We start from the raw sequence: 23,347 nt of genomic DNA, 5'->3' as shown, positions 1-23,347 counted from the left end.
TGCACCATAATATAAACAGATAAGATACAATATACCTATCTAAATTTAATTTTTTTTCTTTTTTTCTTTTCTTTTTTTTTTAGGCAACAGACGTTAATATTATTTTAAGGCATAATCCCTAGGGCTTCTTCGAACAGTATATGGTGTGGAGTACTGACAAGTAAAATATTTGTCAGGATTTCATAACAAAGGAAAATATAGTATGATGTAATGCATTTTGAAGGGTTTCCTTCAGGAAATACTTTTGTTTAGAATGAAATAAGCGATATTATACAAAAAAACTTACTGTCGATATTTTGTTTTATTTTTTACGTTTGCTCACCTCAGTTAACTGTATTTACAGAATAAAAAATTATTATACTTTCTTGTGATTATAAAATTTTTTTTTATATATCGCCTTGCCTAGTTAACTGAGAGACCATTTTTTTTTTTCACTTCAAATATCGAGATGCGATAAATCGTGTTAACTAGATCTTCTTTAAAAACATTTCAATACATATTGTGCTATTTGCCAGATCTCAATAAGACTATTGAATAAGATGCAATTAGTATTAGATGTAAAAATAACTCAACTCAAACATGTTTTTCGCGATGGTAGCCACTGTCACGATAAATACCGTACTGCCACAGCTCAAGTCAGATGCTCCACCCTTGTATTGTTTTGTAGTGGTTGATAGCTTTATCCGTTTGTTATTTGAATTGCTTCTTGTGGTAGCGATTGATTTCTGACTCATTTTACCATCTTGTTTTGTAATATTAGATGAGGTTACTGACCCTTTTAAACATTGTTGTACAAAATATGTAAAAATAAATACTTGCCTCGATTAATGTCATTTGAAGACACACGGTAGTCATGATATTTTGTAGTACTGGTTGGAATTGTGTCTACTGTGCTTGTACGACCATTGATTTTACTGTTGATCCAATCTACGTAAAATGAAATCGGAGTGAAAAGATTCAGCTTCCTAATAATGATGCCAATCAGCACGGTCTTGCTCTCATGTTTTTGAACTAAAAGTAAGCCCTGGAAATCAATGCAATTCGCAAATGAACTTTCTCAACCAAAATTTTGTGGATTTAATTAATTTTCAGCTCTTACCAATGGACCTTTGCGGTAATCCGTGCCTGCAGCTATACAAAATCGCGATTGAGGTAGTCCTTTATTCCTGTCACTGAATTTTTTCGCACAAGAAATGTCGTTGGTAATGCGAGTCTCCATGAATTGCAGTGGCTTACCTTTTGACCCTTTGTGGGGACTGCGAGTCAAAATACTTTTCCTATTTTTATGAATAGGTTCCTTGGGCTCCGGTAAATTTACGACATTCACTGATTCATCAAGTTCCACCTCTTGTGCCAACTCTAAGATAGCTATGTAGTTGTTTGCATAAAGGGAGTCTCTGAAATTTATTTATAATTTTAATTTTCAGTTTAGGATGTCGCATATCATACATCTTCCAATAAACAAATTCTCAACCATACCGATAGCTTTCATGAGTGATAATTTTGTCGGTGTGAATTTTTTTCTCATTGACCTCGATGACGTATTGATCATCCTTTTTAAATACACAACCAGCCGTGGTTAGCACATAATTTTTCTTAATAAGTGCACCGTGACACAAACTATGCCATTTGTTTGGTCTATGTGGATCTGGTCTCAGTACATTTACGACAAACGGAAACTCTTTTCTTGTAGCATCAGTCCACCTCTCGGACTTGGCAGCTTATTTAACCAAAAATAATATTTTGTTAGTTTCTTTTTTATATTTTCACATCAAAAGCAAGATTCAAGTTTATAAATTTTTAATCAGTATGAGAAATACTATGACAAAGTTTGATTTAACTTTTGGTACCGAGGATAAAAAGTTCAATCATATCATTCAGAGTACCACATTGTTGCACCACTGGTACTCACAAATGTGTTTGCCAACCATGTAAAGGTTCCTTGCACAATACAGTAAAAACAACACTTTTGAGCAGGTAACTTTATTTCGTCCGACAATATTCTCACTCGTGAAAAAATTATCTGCTGTTACACTATGGCTGCATTGTTAACTGTATTCACGGAATACACGATAAAAAAATACCAGTACGTACCTTGAATTACCGATAGCGCAGCCAGTATTTTCAAAAGGACCATTATGGTGGCAGGATAAAGTAGTAAAGTTTTTTTTTTTTCAAATCATTTTGTTCCAAATGCTCTTACAACGAAACGTGTAACTAACTTGAGTCATTACAGTCTAGGACTCGGCTTTCTTTCGTCAACGTTCATAAAGATAAGGTAGATAAGCTACTTAAATGAGCTTTTTCAGTTGCAATGTGATTGGCTTAAACTGGACACGTGGTTTGTTTTCAGCGCGTAAACTCAAAACTATGAATTAGAGAAGTGATAAGAAAAAAAAAAAAAAAATCCTCATCTGTACAAAGTTTAATTTGAATGGTAGGTATTGAAAAAACAAAGGATTAATTTTTTCTTGAAACATTTTAAGAAATGTATTTGGTGAAAGATCAGGGGTCAACGCACCAAGTCGCCTAATCGTAAGAAAAAAGATGTTGTTTTCTCACCTGGCGGCGGCGTATGTCACGAGGGCAAGCACCAGACCCGAGGGATCTGCCAAACAGGGCCCGAGGGACCCCTTGTGCGTGCCCTGGTCGGATGCGCACCAGGTGCGAACTCGATTCTTCCTACCGAGGGCGCAGTAAACGTCCAAAGGTGAAAAAAAAAAAAAAATAATAATAAAATAAACACCTAACGATTGTTTCACGGTGTTTCTTTTAGGCGATTGTAAATTAATTTATCCCTCATCGAAAAGGTAGAACTACAGGCTATAGCCAACCCACACACGCGTCCACACAAATGTAGAACATTAGCTGTTGTGTGTTGCACCATTTCCGTCAACACTTTAGTCAAACGATAATATTCCATATCTGTTTTGGCAGAAATTAACATTTCCAAACAAAATGTTATCCACATTAGATCAAATATAATTGTTCGACGCGCTTGTCACGGTAAAAGTCGCGGTGAACGTTGATTGTATCTTATCTCGTATTTACGTTCAACGAAACACGTTAATGGCCCGAAACGTTTCGAGAACCAAAAGTTCGTGGAAAAGCCGATCGATCGCTCGGTACGGGTGGAAAAAAAAAAAAAAAAAATTTGCCAACACATCGACGACACCAACGCTGCCGATAGAACACCCGAAGTATATCTGCCGGTTCATCCCGACTCTCAATATTTCGCAGCGCGCGTTAAAATTCACCACCTCGAAAAAATCCACAGCCCTTTAGCCTTGAGGGAGGTCCGGCATCCTCCGGACGGAGTTTTACGATCGAGAGAGGCGCAAGCCAGCGACGATGATTTATTCCCTTTTCTCGGCGCGCTTTCGCAGACGTGGACGGACGCGCTGCACGTGTGGTCATGGCCGCGCGAGGTGAAAACCAAGCGCATACGCGTGCACTCGTATATCATCCCGGGCGTCGTAAATATATATGAAAAAGTTACACCCCCGGCCTGTCTCTAGTTTTTTTTTTTTTTTTTTTTTTTTTTTTTTTTCCGGAAATCGGACGCAAGTAAATGGTTTTGTTGTTTTTCGAGGGTGGTCGAGGTGACGCGGGGGAAGAAACCCGGAAAGAAGGACCCTCGGAGAGTCCTGTTTTTCTGCTTCCCGCAGTTTAGGGAAACATTAGCGACGAGGAAGTGGAGGAGCCAGAACGAGAAAAAGGGCCTCTTTTACGATTAGATCGGAGCCGTGTACCCTCCCAAGGACCTTTGTCTTTGGATGTATGGCTGCTCAAGGGGTTTTGCCTGTCCTTCTCTCATTATTCTTCCCCCGTGCCCCGGCTATGTACGGATAAAACTCTGCCCGACTGGCCGGTAACGATTTCTCTCTGCTCAAATGGAGGCACATCATGGGCCTCGCCTTTCACTAACCGGACCCGAGCTCGCACTGATTTATTGGAGGAAGTTTTTAATTTACAAACTCTTGGACACATGATCCTAATTACATCGCGTGCTTTTTATTCTCACACTCGCGTAGGAATGCTCGCGGGGTGAGCGTCGTTGAGCATCCGACTTTGGGGTATTGTTGGGCACAAAGGACAGCTGAGGCCCGGAAACAAAGCCTACGCGACTGTGGCGACTGACTGAGAGGGTATAAGTACGTGGCGGGGCAAGAAAAAAGGCCCGGGAGGGTGGATGCTGCTTACGCGCAGTGTGGTGGGGCTCGACAAAAGCAGTCCTCTCTCTGTTTCGTTTTCTGTGCGAACGAGAGTGGGCGAGGGATGAGGAATCGAATGATCTCTTGGTGGAGTTTTTTTTTCATAAATAAACTTGTACGTTTCTTTCAAATGTATTATTGGAGAAAACGAGATACGTACAATTTATGAGAAATCTAGCGGATACGATTAACGTTTTTTAATAATCCTTTTTTTTTTTTAAAAATAATAGTTTAGTTTTCTCTTGTATCCTTTTTTTTGGATCTGCCGAGGCTTGATCGTGGGTTCACATTGGCTACCTCCCCCCCTTTTAAAAAAAAAGAAAACATGGTTTTCTTTTCTCACGTGTGGATGAGAATACGATGCGGGCGTGCCTGTCTCTCTGTGTGTGTCGATTGTTTGACAGATGCTTTGGCTTTGAATTTCTCTTCTTCCCTTTTTTCGGGCTCCACGAGGATGAAAGAATCTGTCGCTTGCGGCTTTTTGTTCTTCCTTTGTGAAGCATAGAGAATGGGACGACCGGGGATGCTGCTGAGCCTTTTGAGCAGTGAGGAGGCGCGTGCTGGCGTCTTCCGGGGTTTCCGGGAAATTTGAAAATTTTTAAATTGCCATGTTTGTTTCATCAGAGATGTGAATCTCGTATCGATCGAAATGTCAAAATTTTCTTTTTTTTGTTTTGTTTCTATTTGTTTGGATAAAATTTATGTTTTAAGGTGATCGCGACGAAATGCCCTCCTTTTAGTTGTTAATCAACGTTACTTAACGGATCTTATAAAATCCAACTACGGAGGTACACTCAATTTTGACCGACTAGACATTTATAAAATCAACATAAATAAATATCGTTTTGAATACAACATGTCCTTCGATCAATGCATCTCTTGATTTTCTTGATTGCCCATAATCACCGTCTTGAGATAAACAGAACGAACATGTTTGAAAAATGTTACCCTCCCACGTATTTGTATTCACCGAGCGTATATATTATGCTCCAGTAAATTGTGCCATGAAAAAATTACTCTGGATGATTTTCATGCCCATCGAGCGTTAACAACTTTCCAGCTATGGCTATACAGGCTCTCCTATTAAAAATGGCAACATTTTATTAAAAAGTAAAAAAAAAAGTGGAAGAACATAAGGAAAGAGGAAATATTCATCCAAAATGTCATTAGACACGTAGGCGCTCGTTTCATCTACAAGCACATTCCATTTACAGATTGCATCGCATAATTAAATGCACAACGAGCGTAAGCTCCCGCGTATGAAACCATCAGGATGCAAGCATGTTTTCAGTAGAAAAAAAAAAAAAAAAAAAAAAGGAGGCGCGGCAAAAGTGTCGGCTAAGCCCGTAGCACCGATATACGATACAAATTTACATATAAATTTCAACGTTTCGCGTTGAACGGAAAAAAAGAGAGAGGCGGTGCAGGGAGACGCGCCACTTTTTGCGCGAGCCGTGCCACGATATCGCTTTGACGCAACGCGGCAGCTTTTTTTCCCTCATTCGCTATCTCATTAGCGACTGCCGCGAGAGTGGCACGGGGGCGTGCACCTTTTGATCAATTGTACGCGCTGCTTCTGCGCCGTCGGCCAAGTTATGTGATATTTCCTTTCTTTCTCCTTTTTTTTCCCCCCTCCCTCCCTCCGTCTGTCTGTCTGTCTTGCATTTTTTTCAGGTCGCGGCGCTTCTCCCCCACCCCCTGCCACGATTAATCTGGTTTAGTACGCACGCGATACCTCCGCGAGCGCTCGCTTTCCGGTTAGTTAGACGCGGTATTTCCTTTTTTCCCCTGCCCCGTCCCTCTGTGTTGCTGCTTTCCATTAAATTTAGCGCGAATCCGGCTCGAGTCTGCTTTTAAAATTTCCATCCTCTCTCCCTTTCTGTGCAAAATCCACGTTCCCGTGAAAAAAAAAAAAAAAAATGCGAGCTTCGCGAGAGAGGATGAATCTGATTAAGCAGCCCTTTTCCCGCGTGCCCTCGAACAAAGTAGAAAATACCTACGTGGTGCATGTATATCGTGGTTTATGGGTGGATTGTATGCACTGCTGATGGTTCAACACCTCCGGGTCGATTGGGAAACTTTTCGATTTTTCTTTCAACACGTGCATGTCACGCGTTTAAAAGTCAATGGCTGAGATCTCGCTGATATGATACACTCGCACCTTTCAGATTCTACCTTTAATTCATACAAAAGAAAAACAAAAATCATCCTTCGCAAAAGTACGAGAAAAATGAGTGAAAAATGTATAGGTACACCATCGACAAGGTGGACATTTGTTTGGCGAATGGAGAATACGACATATCCTCTTAACAAGTATATCTCGTAAAGAACCAACGTATACTTGAAACGCCGCAGAACTGTCCAAAAACATTAACCAAGATGCTGCGTGTGGAGGGAGGTATACCCATGAGGAAATTAATATGCAACCCCAAGCCTCTTTATCTCCCTAAGCAACAATAACTTTGCAAAATGAATAAATTTCCGGTTCGCTGGCCCGTGACCATTTTCGCTCACGGTCTCGTAGCGCTCACGAGATTAAGTTACACCCATCCACGAGGGTACATTGTATGCAAAAATTTGTTACAGTCAACTGGTACTTACCGGCGGGGCGACAAAAAACCACCACCGGGCTTCAATCAGCTCCTGGCCACGAAAGGACCTTTAACTTTTCCCGTACGCACGGTCCACTGGCGATTCCTTCCGGAGAGGCGCTTAAAGTATCACGTATCGACCTTTCTCTGGTGGAAAAAAAAAAAAAAAAAAGCAAACCAGACTATATAAATATACATATTGTACGCGGAAGAGAGAAAGGTGTCCCGTTCGCGTTAACATAAATTAAACCTCGAGCCGGTGATCCCGGGATCGTTGGGGTAAGTTACATAGTCGAGTAGCGTGCGCGCCCTTGACACATAATGCGGGAGATTTTTTTGAAATTCCTCCTGTACAGCTCTCGGGCCCAGCGAAATTAAGACGAGATCTGTTCTCAAACTCGTTGGCTGTCGGTTTGGTCGTTATGAAATTTTTTCCGATTTTTTTTACGGGGCCAAGGAGGGACGGAGTTATCTGCTCGCTGCGATCTTTCGCCAAGAGGAGCCTCGTGAGAAGACGGATGCACCCGGAAATGCTACGGATAGGAGGGATTGTCCATTTTTTTTTTTTTTTTTTTCTTCATCCACTCAAAGGCTGCGCACCGGTTAAGGGCTTATCTTACGCGTTACTGGGCTTCAAAAGTCCCTGCTTGCGAATCATGGTGTTTTGCGATTACTCGCTCTGTTAATGCTCTTCGGATTAGGTGAGCGTGCGCCCGTGCTTTTTTTTTTCTAATGATTTTCAATGACTTTGCATTCACCAACTGTCGATCAATGCGTGTTTTGACACTGTACAAGCTTAGCTTACAAAATACTCGTCAATCCAAATCTTCGATGGCGATTTTTTCTAGAAATCTACGACTGTATATTTGAGGATTTGGAAAAATTGTTGCTTCAAACACATTCGTCGAGTTGACGTCGAGCATCACTTCGACAACTTATCGTCTTCAGAATTGACGATTCGACCAATCGTCGATTCAATCAGCGCCTCTCGGTGTCCAGTCATCCCGCGCTCGGGGGTACTCCTTTCTCGTTTCGTTCCCTCTACTCTACAAACAAGCGTCCCGTCCGACGCGCCCAGACGTTTTCTCTCGCGGGTAATTTATCTTCTTATTATCCCCCGACGTAAATGCGCGCCCGATGATTTATGCTTTCCATTCGCGTGTATACCTTCGTGTGTGAGCTCGAGCCTCGATCGGATGGCCGGTACGACGCGCGACTCAACAATTTATTGTATTGGGAAACATTACCATCGTTACTGCGTCTCCTCACAAACTATCCTCGTTCCTTTTCGTGTCTTGGTATTGTCTCCTTCTCTCTTGTTGTTAAAAAAAAAAAAGGTTATGAGTGTGACGTGTGGAGATAAACCGGTAGGTATGAGCACACGCGCCAAGGGTGTAGAAAAGTTGTCATTCAGGCATACCACTGTTACCATGTGTACATTACAGTTCAGATATCGATGATTTTTTTTATAATGTTTATCTAAGCTATTTGTGACAGTAACCACAGTTCACGATGATTTTTTAGTGTGAATGAGATAAATGTATAACTCTCTAAACTAAATGTAAAAAAAAATTTTTTTTTTCTCGTAAATTCAGCGTTTTAGCCAATATCACGAAAGTTTGTAACATACCAAACAACCTTTGCCTGCTTTACCTTATGTTCAAACCTCGTGTTTAGTTTAAGCCGATGACGTTACAACTAAAAAGGCTCGTTTAAGTAGCTTATCAACCTTATCTTTATGAAAGTTGACCCAAACATGTAAAGTCGTACTCTAGTGACATACTTAATACTCACGGTTTGAGAGAAAAACGCTCACTAACATTTGGTTTTGCTGCCACGATGGTCTACCTGAAAATTCTTGCTGTGTTGCTGCTGATTCAAGGTAAGAGTTCATTTTTTCATCTTTAGTTCTGTGAATAGAATAATCCAAATAATTTTGTACCCGTTGTGTGTTAACGTAATGTTAGAAATACATTTTTTTTTCACAAGTAAGAAGATTGTCGCACAAAAAAAAATTATTCAACATGAGTGTGCAAGGAACCTTTACATGGTTGGCAAACACATTTGTGAGTACCAGTGGTGCAACAATGTGGTACTCTGAATGATACGATTTCATTTTACATACTTAGCACCAAAAGTTAAATCAAATTTTGTCATAGTTTTTCTCATACTGATTAAAAAAAATTTATTACTTGAATCTTGTTTTTGATGTGAAAATATAAAAAAAAAAACTAACAAAATATTATTTTATGTTAAATAAGCTGCCAAATCCGAGAGGTGGAACTCTACTACAAGAAAAGAGTTTCCGTTTGTCGTAAATGTACTGAGACGTGATGGATTACAATCATGGAAGGATTTATGCTATGGTGCACTTGTTAGAAAAAATTATGTGATAACGAGTGCTAATTGTGTATCCAAGAATTATGATAACTACGTCGTCAAGGTTAACCAGAAAAAAATTAACGTCAGTAACACCATTACTCACGAAAACTACACAGAGTAAGACATTTGTTAGCGTGTATGATTTTCAATACCTTAAACTAAAAGTTCAATCCATAAAATAAATTCCAGTAATCCTCGCTATACAGAGAACTTTGTGGCCATCTTGAAGTTGGAAAAAGAAGTGGAACTTGATGAATCAGTGAATGTCGTAAATTTACCCAAGTCCAAAGAAACAACTGATAACAACAGTAAAAGTGTTTTGACACGCTGTCCCTTTAGTAGATCAGTTAACAAGTCAGTGGAATTCATGGTAGTTAGCATTACCAACGACACTTCTTGTACCAAAATGTACACTCATAGAAATGAAGCACCACCTGAATCACGATTTTGTATAGCTGCAGGCACGGATTACCTTAAGGGTCCATTGGTAAGTGCTAAAAATAAATTCAAATTACTCCAACTTGCTCATGGGATGGAGAGTTTGATTGTCTAATTTGATCGGCTTACAGGGTATATACAGCATACCTTTGGTTCAAATACACGACAACAAGACGGTGCTCGTTGGAATCACCACCAAAAAACAAGGAGCTTTCACTCAGATTTTGTTTTACGTAGATTGGATCAACAGAATAATAAACAATGAAGCATATATAGGAGACCCAACTATTATAAGTACCACACGATACACCAACGACAACATATCATCAAAAGATACGAATCAAGGTCAATCATGTTGTTTTCATAGCGTATTTTGTTTTAATCAACTTTCGTAGAAGTCCTAACTTTTTTTTATATTGCAGAACAAGACAGCCCAACAACCGAGGAATCAAACGATGTCACAGACATCAGTGCATACTTCGAAAGCACAATGCTATCAACCACCGCAGAACAATACACGGGTGGAGCGTCTGGCTTAGACTGCGGTCGTATAGTATTTATCATGGCAGTGGCTACCATCGCGAGAAATGTGTTCGAATTAAGTTATTTCCTCATTTGGTATTAATTCAATTTTAGTTGTTCAAATAGTACTACTGAAATACATCGAATGCCATATTTGATACTGATTTTATACAACATCTAATTAAATTTTATAATTTAAGACAAGTACAATAATGATCATTCGTTTTGGTTGTTACTAAAAAAATTTGAGTTCCAGCGACAACAAGGACAATTATACAAATTATGTAAACAAATATTATCAATGTGTACAGTACAGTTTTATCCACCTAATTATATTGGTTAAGTATACTAACTGTTTTAAAAGAAAATTAAAAAATGTACATTGCTTCATCCCTTATTCCTGCTCAAGTTTGCACAATAATTATCGATTTTCAAAATTTATCAAGAATAAAGAAAAATATAGATTAGCTTGCAAATTTAAACAATTTTTCCTTGATAACTCTTTAAATGTTGAAATTAGTAAAAGTTGATGCTCACAAGCGATTGTAACAGATCCTTGACCACCAGTACTGCCTCAACTCTCGTACAACGCAAACGTTTTTTCCTCCATAAAATCTGGCCAATACGTATACAATGTCCCCTAAGAGCTCGGTGCAACCAAGAGGTACAAATCGAGCCATACTGCTAATAATCGCCATCGCACAGAATTGTCTCGAATAAAAAGGAAGAAACACAGAGGAGGAAAAAAGAAAAAAAAGCGAATACGATACAGTATCCGCGCAGCAATAACCGACAAATAGGACGTCCTGACCCTCGCGCATCCGACATTGGAAACGGAAAAAGAAAGGCGCGGTAGTGTCCGATAGTGTATACGTAGAAAAAAGAAGAAAAATAATACAAAGTCGCGATAAAGATCTCCCGGACTACCGAGGAGTGGGTATATACCTCCACGTACAGGGTATATATACGTACGAGAGAGGAAAGAGGCCGCAATTGTCCTACCACATATATATAGAGGCCGGCGGGGCGCCTCTCTAGCACCGGCTACACCCGTATATATACGTGCATTAGCTCTCCCCCCCCCCTACCAGACCCATCTTTCCTACCGTGTAAGCCATCCCTCGCGACAGTGAGAAAAGAGCAGATATAATATATACAGTAGACACACGTACGCGGGCACCAGCAGTGAGAGATCAAGTGACTGGGAATCCTTTTTCGGATTTCCGTGCACTTTGCCTATCTCCCGTTCCTTTCTGTTCCCGATCTCTGCATCGACGAGCCTGATAAGATAGAGGCTCTCTATGGACGCGTTCCTTCTCTCTCCCCCTCCGACTCTCCTTCACATTCGAGTTTCCTTTCTACGATTGTTCGTGGATGTGCGCCTATATCTATATGTACGGTTGAGATTTTTCATGCGACACCAAAGTAGGGTCTTTTTATTTTTTTGCTGTCCTTTCTTCCTCTCGGAGATTTATCTGCGTTATTTGATATATTCCATGGGTTTCTAATACCCATTATGCTCGTTCGATGTTAAACTTGTCTTAAACACGGGATTAATAGTCCTTACGCGGTGGGCTAAAGGATTAAAGGCTATTTTTCTCTCCTTTCTCGGGACGAGGGAGCGAATTTGTTCGTCGTTCGGTGCATATGGGTCGGAGACGCGGTTTCATCGGAGGGATGAGACTTGCGTCGGTTAATTTGCGATGGTGAGGACGCTTCGGGACATGGCTTGACCCTAATGGGGTGAATGGGGGTTGAACCGACCGGTAGCTCTATATTTTCGTGTTTGGACGGGATTGTTTTTTGATACTCTGATTCGATCTTGTCTTCCGCCTGTGGGTCCCCAGTTGCTGGTTTTCGTCTTTCTTTATGAACGATGAAGAATAAACACTTGGACAATTGGTCATTGTATTGAGCGATGGTAAATGATAACATGGACAATGTCTGTCTTTTCGTCATACACAAACAAAAATGCTCCGAGATCGTTTCCTGGAAGCAAAACGATGTTTTTTTACTTTCATTTGTTTATTAAATTTTTTACCATTCGTAAATTAGGCTGCTTCTGATAGTTTTTGTTTCAAAAGTTTCAGCGTTTTTCTAGAATATTAACTACATTTTGCTCATTATTTATTACAGTGACGAAAAAAAAATACGTCTAGGAAATTAATTTTTCTCTCCAGTTAATCGTACGACTATATGTGCATGTTTCTTGCAAAATAAATTATTTTTCTAGCCTAGTAGTTTTAATAACAGTAGAATCGAGAGAAAACAATATAAGCTAACAAACCGTTGATTGGGATACCTATAAATTATAACTTATAATGTTGGTATAAAAGTCGTATAAGCATCATAATGAGACAATTAATGATACAAGCTTGTAAATACGTATTATTCATCCTAAAAATTTTCAACCAACATCACAATGAGTACACACGTAAATACACGCTCACCACTTTTTTATTCAAAACGTGATAGCTTCTAAGAATACCCTCGTGGAAGCAAAAGCGCGTGTATTCTACATTTTATAAATATTAAACAAAAAAAAAAAAACAAAAAAAAAAAAAAGGGAAGAGAGAGAACAAGAGGGAGAAAAGAAAACACGGAAAAAAGGCAGAAGGAAACAAAGCAGGCGATACAAATGGCTTACAGATGGCAGGCGTACATAATCAACACACGAAATATACGTATCGCCAGACGCATGGCTTAAAAGTTTCTCTCTTCTTCGCTCTTTTTGAAGCGGCAACGCACCAAAAAAGAAGAAAAGGTCCGCACTGTGGTTGGGAGAAAAATTCGCACGCGCATTAACAAGATTCCGTAAACATAATAAGCGCTCATCAAAGAGTATACTTTTCGATCCCTCGATGCTTCATCGTGCAAAAAACAAACCATTCCTCAATCTTGGCCCAAAATTTGTGAAACAGTAGCAAACCGCCCAAAAATAGTACCCACGAAGGATCCTTCTCGGCACCTCGCATTCCTTCGTCCACGCGCTCACGCCCCGCGTCTCTGATTTCATCATTTTACGCCTCCTTTTAGCGCACACAAACGCGCTCTCGCATACATGTATAACTAGGTCCCGTTTCTCCAACGAACGAAAAAAAGGGTCTCTCTCTCTTGGCACTCAACAAATGTTTGCCTATGCCCCAAGGGCCTTATAAACGCCTCCTCCTCTTTTTAACGCCTCTGCATCTATATACGTGCGTCCTTTGTGCGCATCGAGTTTCATAGGTGTATATAGAGCACGCCTTGCCTCACAAATTGCGTTTCTCTTAATTTTTCGTTGGGCCACCTTGAGTGAGACACCAGTGGGAGCACAATCGATCGATGGATGGAAAAAAAGAAAAAAAAACAAAAAAAAAGAAGAAATCCATGGAAGAAAGAGCAGGAGGGAGGGTTTTTCGATTGGCAGGCGTGAAAAATTTCGCACAATGAGCTCGCGTGTGGGTGCTTTCTCTTCCTCTTCGCTTCGGCTGGGGGGTGGCTGCTTCAGAGGTGGAAAAAAAAAAAAAAAAAAAAAAAAAAGTGTTTATCACTCGACGTCGTTACGCGCCGCGTAAAAGCGAGGCCGGCATCGGTCGATCTTGCTGAATCAGCCATTATCGACCAACTGGTGCTCCCATGGCCCCGATGTTACCGCTGCCTATATAGACTCCTGGCGGCCGGCTACTCTTGTCTCATCTACCACTTCGATGTCGAACTGTATGGTGCTTTGGCTTAAAAAAATTATGCTCCCCTAAGTCAGGCATACCTATACATGTCCCGATAAACCATAACTGATTTTAATGAAACAACTACAACTGCATCATTTTTCTTTAGACTATAGATCTACAACTTTCGTGATTGATATTTTAGTCTGAAACGTAAAATAAAAAAATGATTATTCAATTTGAGCTTCAAGCAGTAGAATTACACTTTTATTTTCAAACACTGTGCGTACGTATTTTTGATTCATTGGGTCGTGCAAGGCCAACCGTGTGGAGTTTAATCGAAACTTTTATTGTACCGATCGAAATTGAAACTCACCTCGACGCGTTGCATCCACACACACATGCTTTTCAAAAGCCCGTACGTATATACTTACCTCAGCTCGAAGCGTGAATGAAAAACGAAAAAGGAAAACGAAGGGAAGAATAGAAGAAATGCCAATCAGCCTTTAATATATATCCCAATGAGCTCGCGCCTCCGAAAACATTCCAAAGTTGTAGCTGTGGTGGGCGGCTCGAGCGATACACGAACAGGTTTCCTGCACTCGGTTGCCGCAGACTCATCTCCCGCGCTCGCTCGCGTTTTAACTCGCGCGCGCGGGAGAAAGATCGCGAGAGGAGAGAAAGGATGCCACGCATTCCGTTCTCTCGAGGCTGGCAGACAGCCTGGTGCCTCGTCCCCCTCCCGCTGAGAGCAGCTCCGGAGATGGGAACGCCGAGCCTACATATATATATGCTTTTGGGATGCACGGCCCTCTCATCTTTATTTTAACGTGATGGTCTTCGCCTGCATGGGTTTTTCTTTCGTCCAGTGGGGCGGTTCTTTTCTTTCTTTTTTTTTTTTTTTTTTTTTTTCGGTGTGACAGATAGAGGTAAAGAGGAATTTTTAATCGAATCCGGCTGCGCGCGTTAATTTTACAGCCATTCGCTTTATGGGTGGACGAGGGAATCCGAGATTTATTTTCTTATTTTTTTTCAACCTCCACCTTTGTGGACGCCGGGTCGCTGCTTTGGCGTATGGGAAGGAGAGCTCGATGCAATATTTATTGCACCACTACTAGGGAGGAGCTTCGCTTTTGTCATTCCCATATTGTTAGGATATTAAGAGCTGTGACTTAAGCAATACAAAATACATGACGCCTGTAATTTATACAGGATGCAATTGAAAATGTTCATATTGACGCAGAATAGAAAGATTAGGAGTCTTGAAAATTACAGAAATGAAAATCACTTTGATATAGAGATGGAATAAAATGTATATTTTTTTTCTTTTTTTTTTGTTTTTTTATACATCAGACGTAATAATAGAGATACAATGAAAAATTTATCGTCTCTTCGGGGAGAAAATTCATTAACAGCATTCACTGTTGCACAAACTAAGCAAGAGTAGAAAGAAAAGGACAATTAAAAATGATAGAAATGGAAATTCCTTTTTAGAGATGCCATCGCAAAAGCATAATTTACAAATTAAGAATAATCAAAATTGTAGTAAGGAAATCACTTCAAATAAAGACACAAGAAAAGATTGGGTTTATCAATGTTTGGTGTTACATATCATGAAGATAGTTGTTTTACATAAATCACAATTGACTGATAAATAAAAAACACACAGAGTAGAGAAGTCACGGGGAGAAAAAAATACAATAGAGACAGTCAAGGATGCATAACTATAGGTCAGAGGGAAAATTACCGAACTAAGAAAGAAAGCGAAGAATAGAAAACTTAAAAATCATGGAAAGCAAAATGGCTTCAATAGGGGCACGGTCAAAGGCACGTCATTACACGAGAAGGAAGGAATTTCAGAGGAATATGCCACCGAAAGCCAAAGAAAAGGAAAACCGCTCGTCAATCCCTTGTCCACGGAAGGTTAAAATTTCTATATCTAATCCCCTGAATGCACCGGGTTGAAAACCATCAAGCCCTGTCAATTAAGAAAAAACGCACGCTCCCTTTTTCCCGAGGTGCGAGCTTTGCCACCTCCCCCCTTACTCTTCGACTCGCATTTCATTATAACAGCCGTGGCTTGGAAAACATTTTTTTCCCTCCACGCTATCCGTGTCTCGAGTGGATCGAGTTGTCGTTGCCACTTGCCTTTGGGGAATAGCTTGCTCTTCCGTGGACCTTATCGATCAAATTTTTCTCTACATTATGCCACACTCGCAAGCTCGAGGAGACGAATAACCAACCGAGCTCGAAACGCCTGCACATTTTCAATTGAATTGCACGTATTTACAAAACATCCCTGAATCGCGTTTCAAAAACAAGTTGATCCGTGACCATCAATCTTTCACCGCGTGTGCGTACGAATAAGTGGGCAAACATCCATTTCCCTACGCACCATTTAACAAACATCCCTCAGCCACGTGTCGATCTCCCGCACAATCGACGCAGCATCCATGATGTATCTTACGCAAATGGGAAAACGATGGGGAAGGCGAACGTCAAAGGGCATCTCGTCAACTTCATATACACGTAAACGACTGTACTTATTTATGTCAAACTTCATTTTTTAATGTACAGACATTTAACGACAAAAAGAAGTATCCACACGTGTAATTTTACCCCCGATTGGGTTTTCACTTAAGATTTTGGATGTAAATGTTCTAGTATTATATCATGGCTTGGCAAAGCCACATTATGGCAAGTGATGGGGTTACCGTCAAGTTCTTGTATTTCTTGTTTGGTCCGTTGTAATTTAAATATCGCCTCTTTTGGGAATCGATGAACGATAGAAAAACGGTTTCGCAAAAAGTCCCTGTATTCCCAACGGTAAAAACGTACTCTTGTAACGATAAAAAAAAGCGAACGTTAACTCGTTCGTTATTTTTCACTTATTGTAAAAGTCGCACAACGGAGTCAGGACCAACAGCCGAGTCTCTCGAAATTCGAAAAGATGAAATCGGAGTAATTGTTGGAGAGGAGAAAAAAAAGGGGGGTCCCAGCGCTTTCGACCCCTGCGAACAGTGACTGTAACCCTTTCCTGCCATTATTACTGGCTGTACGGTCCCGCGCAAAGAGAATCATTGTGCGCTCGAGCAAGGGCATCGAAGTGGCTTTTTTGTCGTATGGTTACGTACATATATATATATACGCGTGTAATACCAATCTTAGATTGAAGTGCTTATGATGAATGCCAGCTTTCCAAATCTCGTATCTTGAGATCGGCTTTTGTACACGAGAGGTTGAGACTGATCGGTTATTTTCGCGCATATTCAATGGTATTTTACTGGAATTATAAGACGTTTTTTCACTCCAATAATTCTGAATTTTTTTTTTTTTTAAGACAAAATAACGAGCCATTCTAAAGTGACGTAACATTCATTCGTGTTGTTTTATTGAACCACTAATGTGTAATTTCCACAGGTCCGATAAAGAACTACTGTTTTTTCACAATGTCATACGGAAGATAAAGGACTGTGTCGTTGCAATGAAAATGGAACACTCGTGTGAACACAAAAATCCTCCCAACGGCCGCGTCCATCGTCAGAGTGACGGTTCATTTCGACGCAACAGTGGCAAAAAAAGCGTGTCTCCACTTTGCTCGGCGCCCGAGGCTACCGCGCTCGAGCTAATTACAAATTTACTATCTGCCGAGATAAAAATGGCCAAAAAGGTCAACAGGTTTGGGTTCGCATGGCCAAAGCAACGATCTGCTTGCTCGTCGGGGAAAGGGCGCCACAATGAGCATCTCGTCATAATGAGCGCTGCTTGACATCATCCGAGAGAGGTCCCGTGCACGAGATTTTAATTAATATAATTGTATTCATGACGTTTCCGCGTCGCAAAAAAAAAAAAAAAAAAGAACAAAAACCGAGGAACTGGCCGAGCCCATCCATCACCGCGCACACAGGGTAATCCTTCTTCCAAACACCGGCGTCAGTCATCCCTACATTACGAGAATACCCCTTCGAGAGCTAGAATAAACACGTCAACGCTTACCCAAACTGACAAGTTTTCCCGAGGAAGAAAAAAAAAACTCCTCGTTCTCGTATTGCGTACGTTTCGCGACAGGCAGAGAACATCAACCCTCAATCAAAGACATACGTTACGGCACAAAGCAGCCTTGCGCATCGTATATATGGTCAGAGAGCAACCTGCGAGCGGAAGCGCGTGCCCGCGTCCACCTCTGGAGACTGTCTTTCCACTGGTTGCCGTGGCCGTTGTCCGGAGGAATGGGGGCAAAAAATCGGGAGGAACAAGAGAACGCGATTTGCGACGCCTTTCGCCGCGCGAAGAACATGCAAGAGGACGGGAGAAGGAAGAGCCCGACAATGCTTGCATTATATATTTATATAGAGGAGGAAAGAAGAATCGGTTCGCGAAAGGAGAGAATATACCCATACGTGTGTATACATATGTACGCGAGCGTGTATAATCGAAGGGGACAGCCGGCCGAGCGCCGGCTGCCACAGTAGATTAATGTTATTTCAATTCTCTACGGGGCACGGTGAGCTCCGCGCTGACCCCGATTTGCATCAGAATCGCGCGCGCGCTAGACTCTTCTTCCCTTTTTTTTTTTTTTTTTTTTTTCTTTTTCGTTTTCTTTCTTCAACATTTTTATTACAGCGAGAGAAAACCGATACATCCCCGAGTGTGTGTATGTAGCATGCGTGCGAGCGCGAGTGTCCTTTTTTGGCTGCGCGCCAAGCCGAAAACCTGACTTGCTTCTGTCCTCTTTCTGTGATTGTTAAGTGTAGCGAGAATCTATTTTTTTTTTCGTCTTTTGCGCTCCCTTTTTTGAAGGTCCGCTTGCTGTTTTGGATGGACTTTGAGAGGGACTTGATTTTTCGCGTTCACATGCTCCGTTCGGTTTTGTACCTTGCTTTTGACGTTTCTGACTTTTTTTCTTTATTTATTTATTTTTTTTTTTTTTAGTTTTTGCAGTAAAAATGTGTATGTTCGTTTAATTGGAAGATTATTGTTTTTTGTTGTATTCATTTTTAAAACTCACGGTAAGCAAAAAGTATGACTTAGCTATACTTTGGAAGGTGTGATTATGGAGGATCATTGAATAGATAATTTTAATGATTATTATTTTGAAAACTGAAAAAATTGTAGAAAGAAATTTTATGGATGACTCATAGAGACAGAACCAGCTTCTTTTTGGTGGTACAATTTAAGTGTAAGTTGCACGTTGTACGCTGTACCGCAACTAAAAAAATGTAAATAAATTTTAGAAACGATAATAAGATATTGTATTTATAAAATTAAATTATTGCCACAAGCACTCGATTGATACAAGTTGTTAAAAGTTTTGATCTACGAGGGTAAATTTCAAGTAAAACCTATCGAGTGTCACGTAACATCCGAAGGGGGTGACGGAATCAATAGGTACTCATGAGATAATAAATGATATTCCGGGTGGAACGTTGAAGTCGATACGAAAGGGTTATAAGAAAATGCCAAGTGCCCCAAAAGATATCGAAAAACGAAACGAAAACCTTTGAAAAAAAAAAAAAAATTCCGTTTTACCACCAAAAAAGGGTTAGAAACTTTCACACGGTTCTCGCCGAAATCGGTATTCCGTCGTTGTCTCCTTTTCAGGGCAAAATCTCTTTTTTTCAGTCAAAAATATCACGATGCTCTCCGATTTTGCAAAAGTGACCGTTACATCGGTACTGCAGTTCGACAATCAGATGAATTTCAGAGCGGGAGGGTAGAAAGCGCTCAACCCCTTTTATTTTTTTGCCTCGCACACGGCGAGGGATGCAGATAATAGAAAGAGAGCGAAAAGCAAAACAGAGGCGCTCTTCCGTTTCGTCGGCAATTTTACGGGGAGGGCCTTACATAATAAGCGAGGAGAAGCAGAGCAGAGTGGAATGTAACTTTATAGCTGTGGCCTTCGATGGCTCATGGGCTAGGAGAGGTGCTGTTTCTCCGTTGCTGCTCAACCACGCCGTGCACAGCGATGGGACGATGGTGGTGTTTTCGGCTTAGCGTTGTTGGTGATCATTTTTCGGAATTTCAAGGCTACACTGCTTAGTTTCTATTCGTTGTCATTATTTATCGCGTGTGAATGAATTGGCTTACACTTTTAAACATTCTTACATCAATACACGCTAAAATATTGTTATATCAGTATGTTATTATATTTTCAATGATAAATACTATTTTTATTGCTATCACCGATAAGAGTATAAATTTGAGTTTATTTTAAAATTTTCATAATCATACAATGTAATAATAATATATTAATATTGTCATTGTTGTGTGATAAAATTGTGCGATAGCGAAAGAAAAGAAAAAAAAAACAAAGCCATGAAGAAATATACGAAGAATGTTAGTTATAATTTATTTAATAAATTCATACTACGAATATTATAACACGATTAAGCTTGGATATTTTTCTAAAAATATCTAATGACAGTGTTTAAAGTTCCGAACGTAAGGCTATATACAATGTACCTTCAAGATATTTTGAAAATTATAGTGATCAAAATAAACAATTAACGCTTGAAAAATTTTTTTAACACTCCTATCCTATTTTACCTATTTTTAAAATCAGGTTTAAATTAATGAATACCTAAAATAGTTATAAAAATACACTTATTTAATAAGTTTCCAAAATTTTCCGTAAACTCATCCAAATAATATCTAATATTCCGAAAAAATACCCCTCCCATACTTAAACCATTAGACGTCTCTCGAGCCGATGATACAATAGTTATCTTTGGTTGGATTACACGTTTGCTGAAAAAAAACACCACTCCTTATTTTCTGTAGGTTTCTTTTTCATCAAACTCGACATAAAAGATATCTCTCGTTCTGAAAAGAAGATAATGATTACAAGGGATGAAAAACGCGCGTCATTCACACAAGCGCTACGAGGTGTATGGCTCAATATTCACCTCCAACAATCGGGATGGAAACCCTTCACTCGACAAAACCATAAAAAAAAAAAAAAATACATTCTACTGACCACTCCAGCCAACCCTCGGAGAAACGCCCAAAATGAGGAAGCAAAAATTCCTGCCTCGACCACCGCACGTGGCAGCTCGAGCTCTATTCAAACATTCCCATCGCATCGCCGTACTCACCTCAACACCTGTAGATGTACGCATGGATAGGTACACACCGCAAACGCGTGAATAATGAATGTCCGAAAAAAAAAAGTAAGTTATCGCATTGGAAAAAATGCGCTGATTTCCTTTACTCGGCGCACTCGGCTAAAAGCAGCTGAAAAAGAGAGAGGGATCGACAATTGCGGAGTCCATTAAGGGGATGGAAGGTACATACAGACGAGCTGGACAGCAGCTATCCATTACCATGGCGTTTTCCAACACTTGCATGTCGAACTCCGGAGTCTATCAATCTTGCACAAAGAAATTAGAGCTGCGGTGAAATAAAGTAGCAGATACCTACTCCATTCCGACGGAATTGTGAAACTAATGTAATCGTGAAATGGAAAAGTTTTGTTAAAATATATCGAATAGGAGTAATGTTTATTATGGCATTATTTTTCAGCACAAGATTGAACAATTAGTTTCATCTTTTGCTATGGGAATTTTCTTATCAAAATAAACGGAAAAGGTTATGCCAAGTTTGTACATGTATTTTGTATAGTTTATACGAGGTTACGCAGAATTAATTCAATACCGGCAAAGGTAAAAATAGACACATATTCAGCGCTTGGTGAAAATCTTTTTCCCTCATTACAAGTCAAACTTTGGTGCAGAATAATTTTCAATGCGGGTACGCGAACCTTTGTACTTGTCACGGAATTTCTTCAAACAAACTGACGACAATAGCACACTCGTACCCAGCAGCTTTGAAACTCGTAAGATTCCACATTACTGGTGTGGGCAAAAAATACTCCATTTCCTGAAAAAAAAAAAAAAAAAAAAAAGAAAAGAAAAAAAATTCCTCCAAAAGATCTTTGTACAGGTGCCGAAGCTCGTACATTCATTCCGTATCTTTTCACCCGCACTTTTCCGCAAGACCGCACACGTTACAACCCCCACGACCGCAGTTAATTAGGCCCGAAAAGAGCCATATGAGAAAAAACAGCGCGTAACCAGGAGCCACGCATACAAATTATTATGTCCCCGCGGCGTCTCGGGTCAGATCCTTTCTCGAACAACGCACCACCACATCTGCCCGCGTAATATATATATATATATATATATATATATATATATATATATATATTTTGTCCATTCGTCGCACAGACGACAACAGCCAAGTCTAATTATGAATTTCACACTGCAGCTGGTGAACACCGAGAAATGCCCTTTTCATCGATTCACGCGCCTCCGCGTGTGGAACTCGGAAAATATTGCGCGCAAAATGGAGCCGACAATACCCAAGTCTCGCTTCAAGGCCCCGTGAATGGGAAATGCCAAAGAATTGAGAGGAAAAAAAAAAAATAATAATAATTTCATGCGGCACTGCTGTGTTTCAAAGCCTCATTTTTGCCAGTGTCCCCGATATGCGCACACATCTCATCGCCGCCCTTCCACAGTCCTTTTACGCTCTTCTCGTCTTTATTTCCATATACATTTTAACGCTCGCTCCTCCTTTATGTCGTTTATACGCTCACATGTATGTATATACGTGCAAAACAAAAGGCGGTCTCTCGCGCGCTCGGTAGGAATTTCGCGTATCATTTCGCATTGTGTTGCAACCCCCGCGACTCTGCCGCTGCTCGAATATCCTAATTATTTTACGAGAACGCGTGTCTTTTTTTATTTTTTTTTTTTAATCTCATTTTATTACACCTCGTACGGAGGGGGTGGATTTCAGTTGGCAGTTTTTTGTTTAGCCGCGCCAGGCGCGAGTTCTTTGTGAAATTAATTGTGAGTGACTTCCTCCGGATTTTCTATTTTGTGGCGCGCCGAGCGTCATTGTCTCGAAGATTCAGTCGAAAGAACTAATTAATACGGCTACGCAGGAATTTCGATACATATTTCATTTCTGCTCTTCTCTCTGGAAATCATTTACGTTTTTTACGATGAGGCTCTTTTCTCCAAAGCGCGCCATCAGCTCGCCAAGTTGAAACGAAAAAATCGACCCACCGAGCGGACTAATATTTTTGCTTTGGAGAAAACGCATGGCAAATAAGTGTAGGCCGTTGCTCTTGAGTCACGAAACAAAGGAGTACAGCCCATAGAGACGGCTGTTGATTCGCCATGACATAATTATCGGCAACGTTCCCTCGATTCCAAAAAGCCGATTCCAAATTAAAACCTTAATCCCCCGAAGCGTCCTCTCGGTTTCTCAATAGGAAGGCCTATGCAAATCGAAGCATCTCCACGTATACATATATACATGTAATACATCGGCCACAAAAACCCGAAGGAGAATCGTCGATTTCCCCGTGAAAAAAAAAACTCGTCCCTCTCCTCCATCGGACGCTAATCCCCGAAGAATGCGCCTCGCGATCGGGAGCGGCGATAGTAAAAGCATCTCCTCCTCCTCCTCATTAATATACATCTAGAAACCGTTCGAGAAAAAACAATAAAACCCAACTGACGAGCCGATCGAACGTTACATGTGT

At 40.4% G+C, this 23,347-nt stretch overlaps 2 protein-coding genes across 2 annotated transcripts; one reads left to right on the top strand and one right to left on the bottom strand.

Annotated features, from left to right (window-relative positions):
• Window positions 1-322: 322 nt before the first annotated feature.
• Window positions 323-2,226, bottom strand: LOC106647720 (chymotrypsin-like elastase family member 1). Its single transcript, XM_089594630.1, has 5 exons — window positions 2,095-2,226; window positions 1,480-1,720; window positions 1,100-1,397; window positions 820-1,024; window positions 323-742 (listed from the first exon to the last, which is right to left on the bottom strand). Exons 1-5 carry the CDS (start codon window positions 2,135-2,137, stop codon window positions 552-554), a joined length of 978 nt encoding a protein of 325 aa, XP_089450756.1. The 5' UTR covers window positions 2,138-2,226; the 3' UTR covers window positions 323-551.
• A 6,407-nt stretch (window positions 2,227-8,633) lies between these two features.
• Window positions 8,634-10,444, top strand: LOC149374260 (chymotrypsin-like elastase family member 1). The gene is made up of 5 exons (XM_089594648.1): window positions 8,634-8,687; window positions 9,067-9,304; window positions 9,377-9,674; window positions 9,757-9,970; window positions 10,048-10,444. The coding sequence occupies exons 1-5, from the start codon at window positions 8,645-8,647 to the stop codon at window positions 10,248-10,250; spliced, it is 996 nt and encodes a 331-aa protein (XP_089450774.1). The 5' UTR covers window positions 8,634-8,644; the 3' UTR covers window positions 10,251-10,444.
• The last annotated feature ends 12,903 nt before the right edge of the window (window positions 10,445-23,347 follow it).

The sequence above is a fragment of the Copidosoma floridanum genome, unplaced genomic scaffold, assembly GCF_036245765.1.
Source record: "Copidosoma floridanum isolate Cflo_tuat_1 unplaced genomic scaffold, Cflo_Japanese_pri ptg000021l, whole genome shotgun sequence".
NCBI lineage: Eukaryota > Metazoa > Arthropoda > Insecta > Hymenoptera > Encyrtidae > Copidosoma > Copidosoma floridanum.
This window is presented reverse-complemented; position numbering and strand designations above follow the sequence as displayed.

Excerpts from the sequence above, each read along its gene's own strand:
- LOC106647720 (XM_089594630.1), bottom strand. The coding sequence starts at position 2,137 with ATGGTCCTTTTGAAAATACTGGCTGCGCTATCGGTAATTCAAG. Across the intron at positions 1,721-2,094 it reads TGCGCTATCGGTAATTCAAG|CTGCCAAGTCCGAGAGGTGG; the intron begins GTACGTACTGGT and ends TGGTTAAATAAG. Across the intron at positions 1,025-1,099 it reads ATTACCGCAAAGGTCCATTG|GGCTTACTTTTAGTTCAAAA; the intron begins GTAAGAGCTGAA and ends ATTGATTTCCAG.
- LOC149374260 (XM_089594648.1), top strand. The coding sequence starts at position 8,645 with ATGGTCTACCTGAAAATTCTTGCTGTGTTGCTGCTGATTCAAG. Across the intron at positions 9,305-9,376 it reads ACTCACGAAAACTACACAGA|TAATCCTCGCTATACAGAGA; the intron begins GTAAGACATTTG and ends AATAAATTCCAG. Across the intron at positions 9,971-10,047 it reads ATCAAAAGATACGAATCAAG|AACAAGACAGCCCAACAACC; the intron begins GTCAATCATGTT and ends TTTATATTGCAG.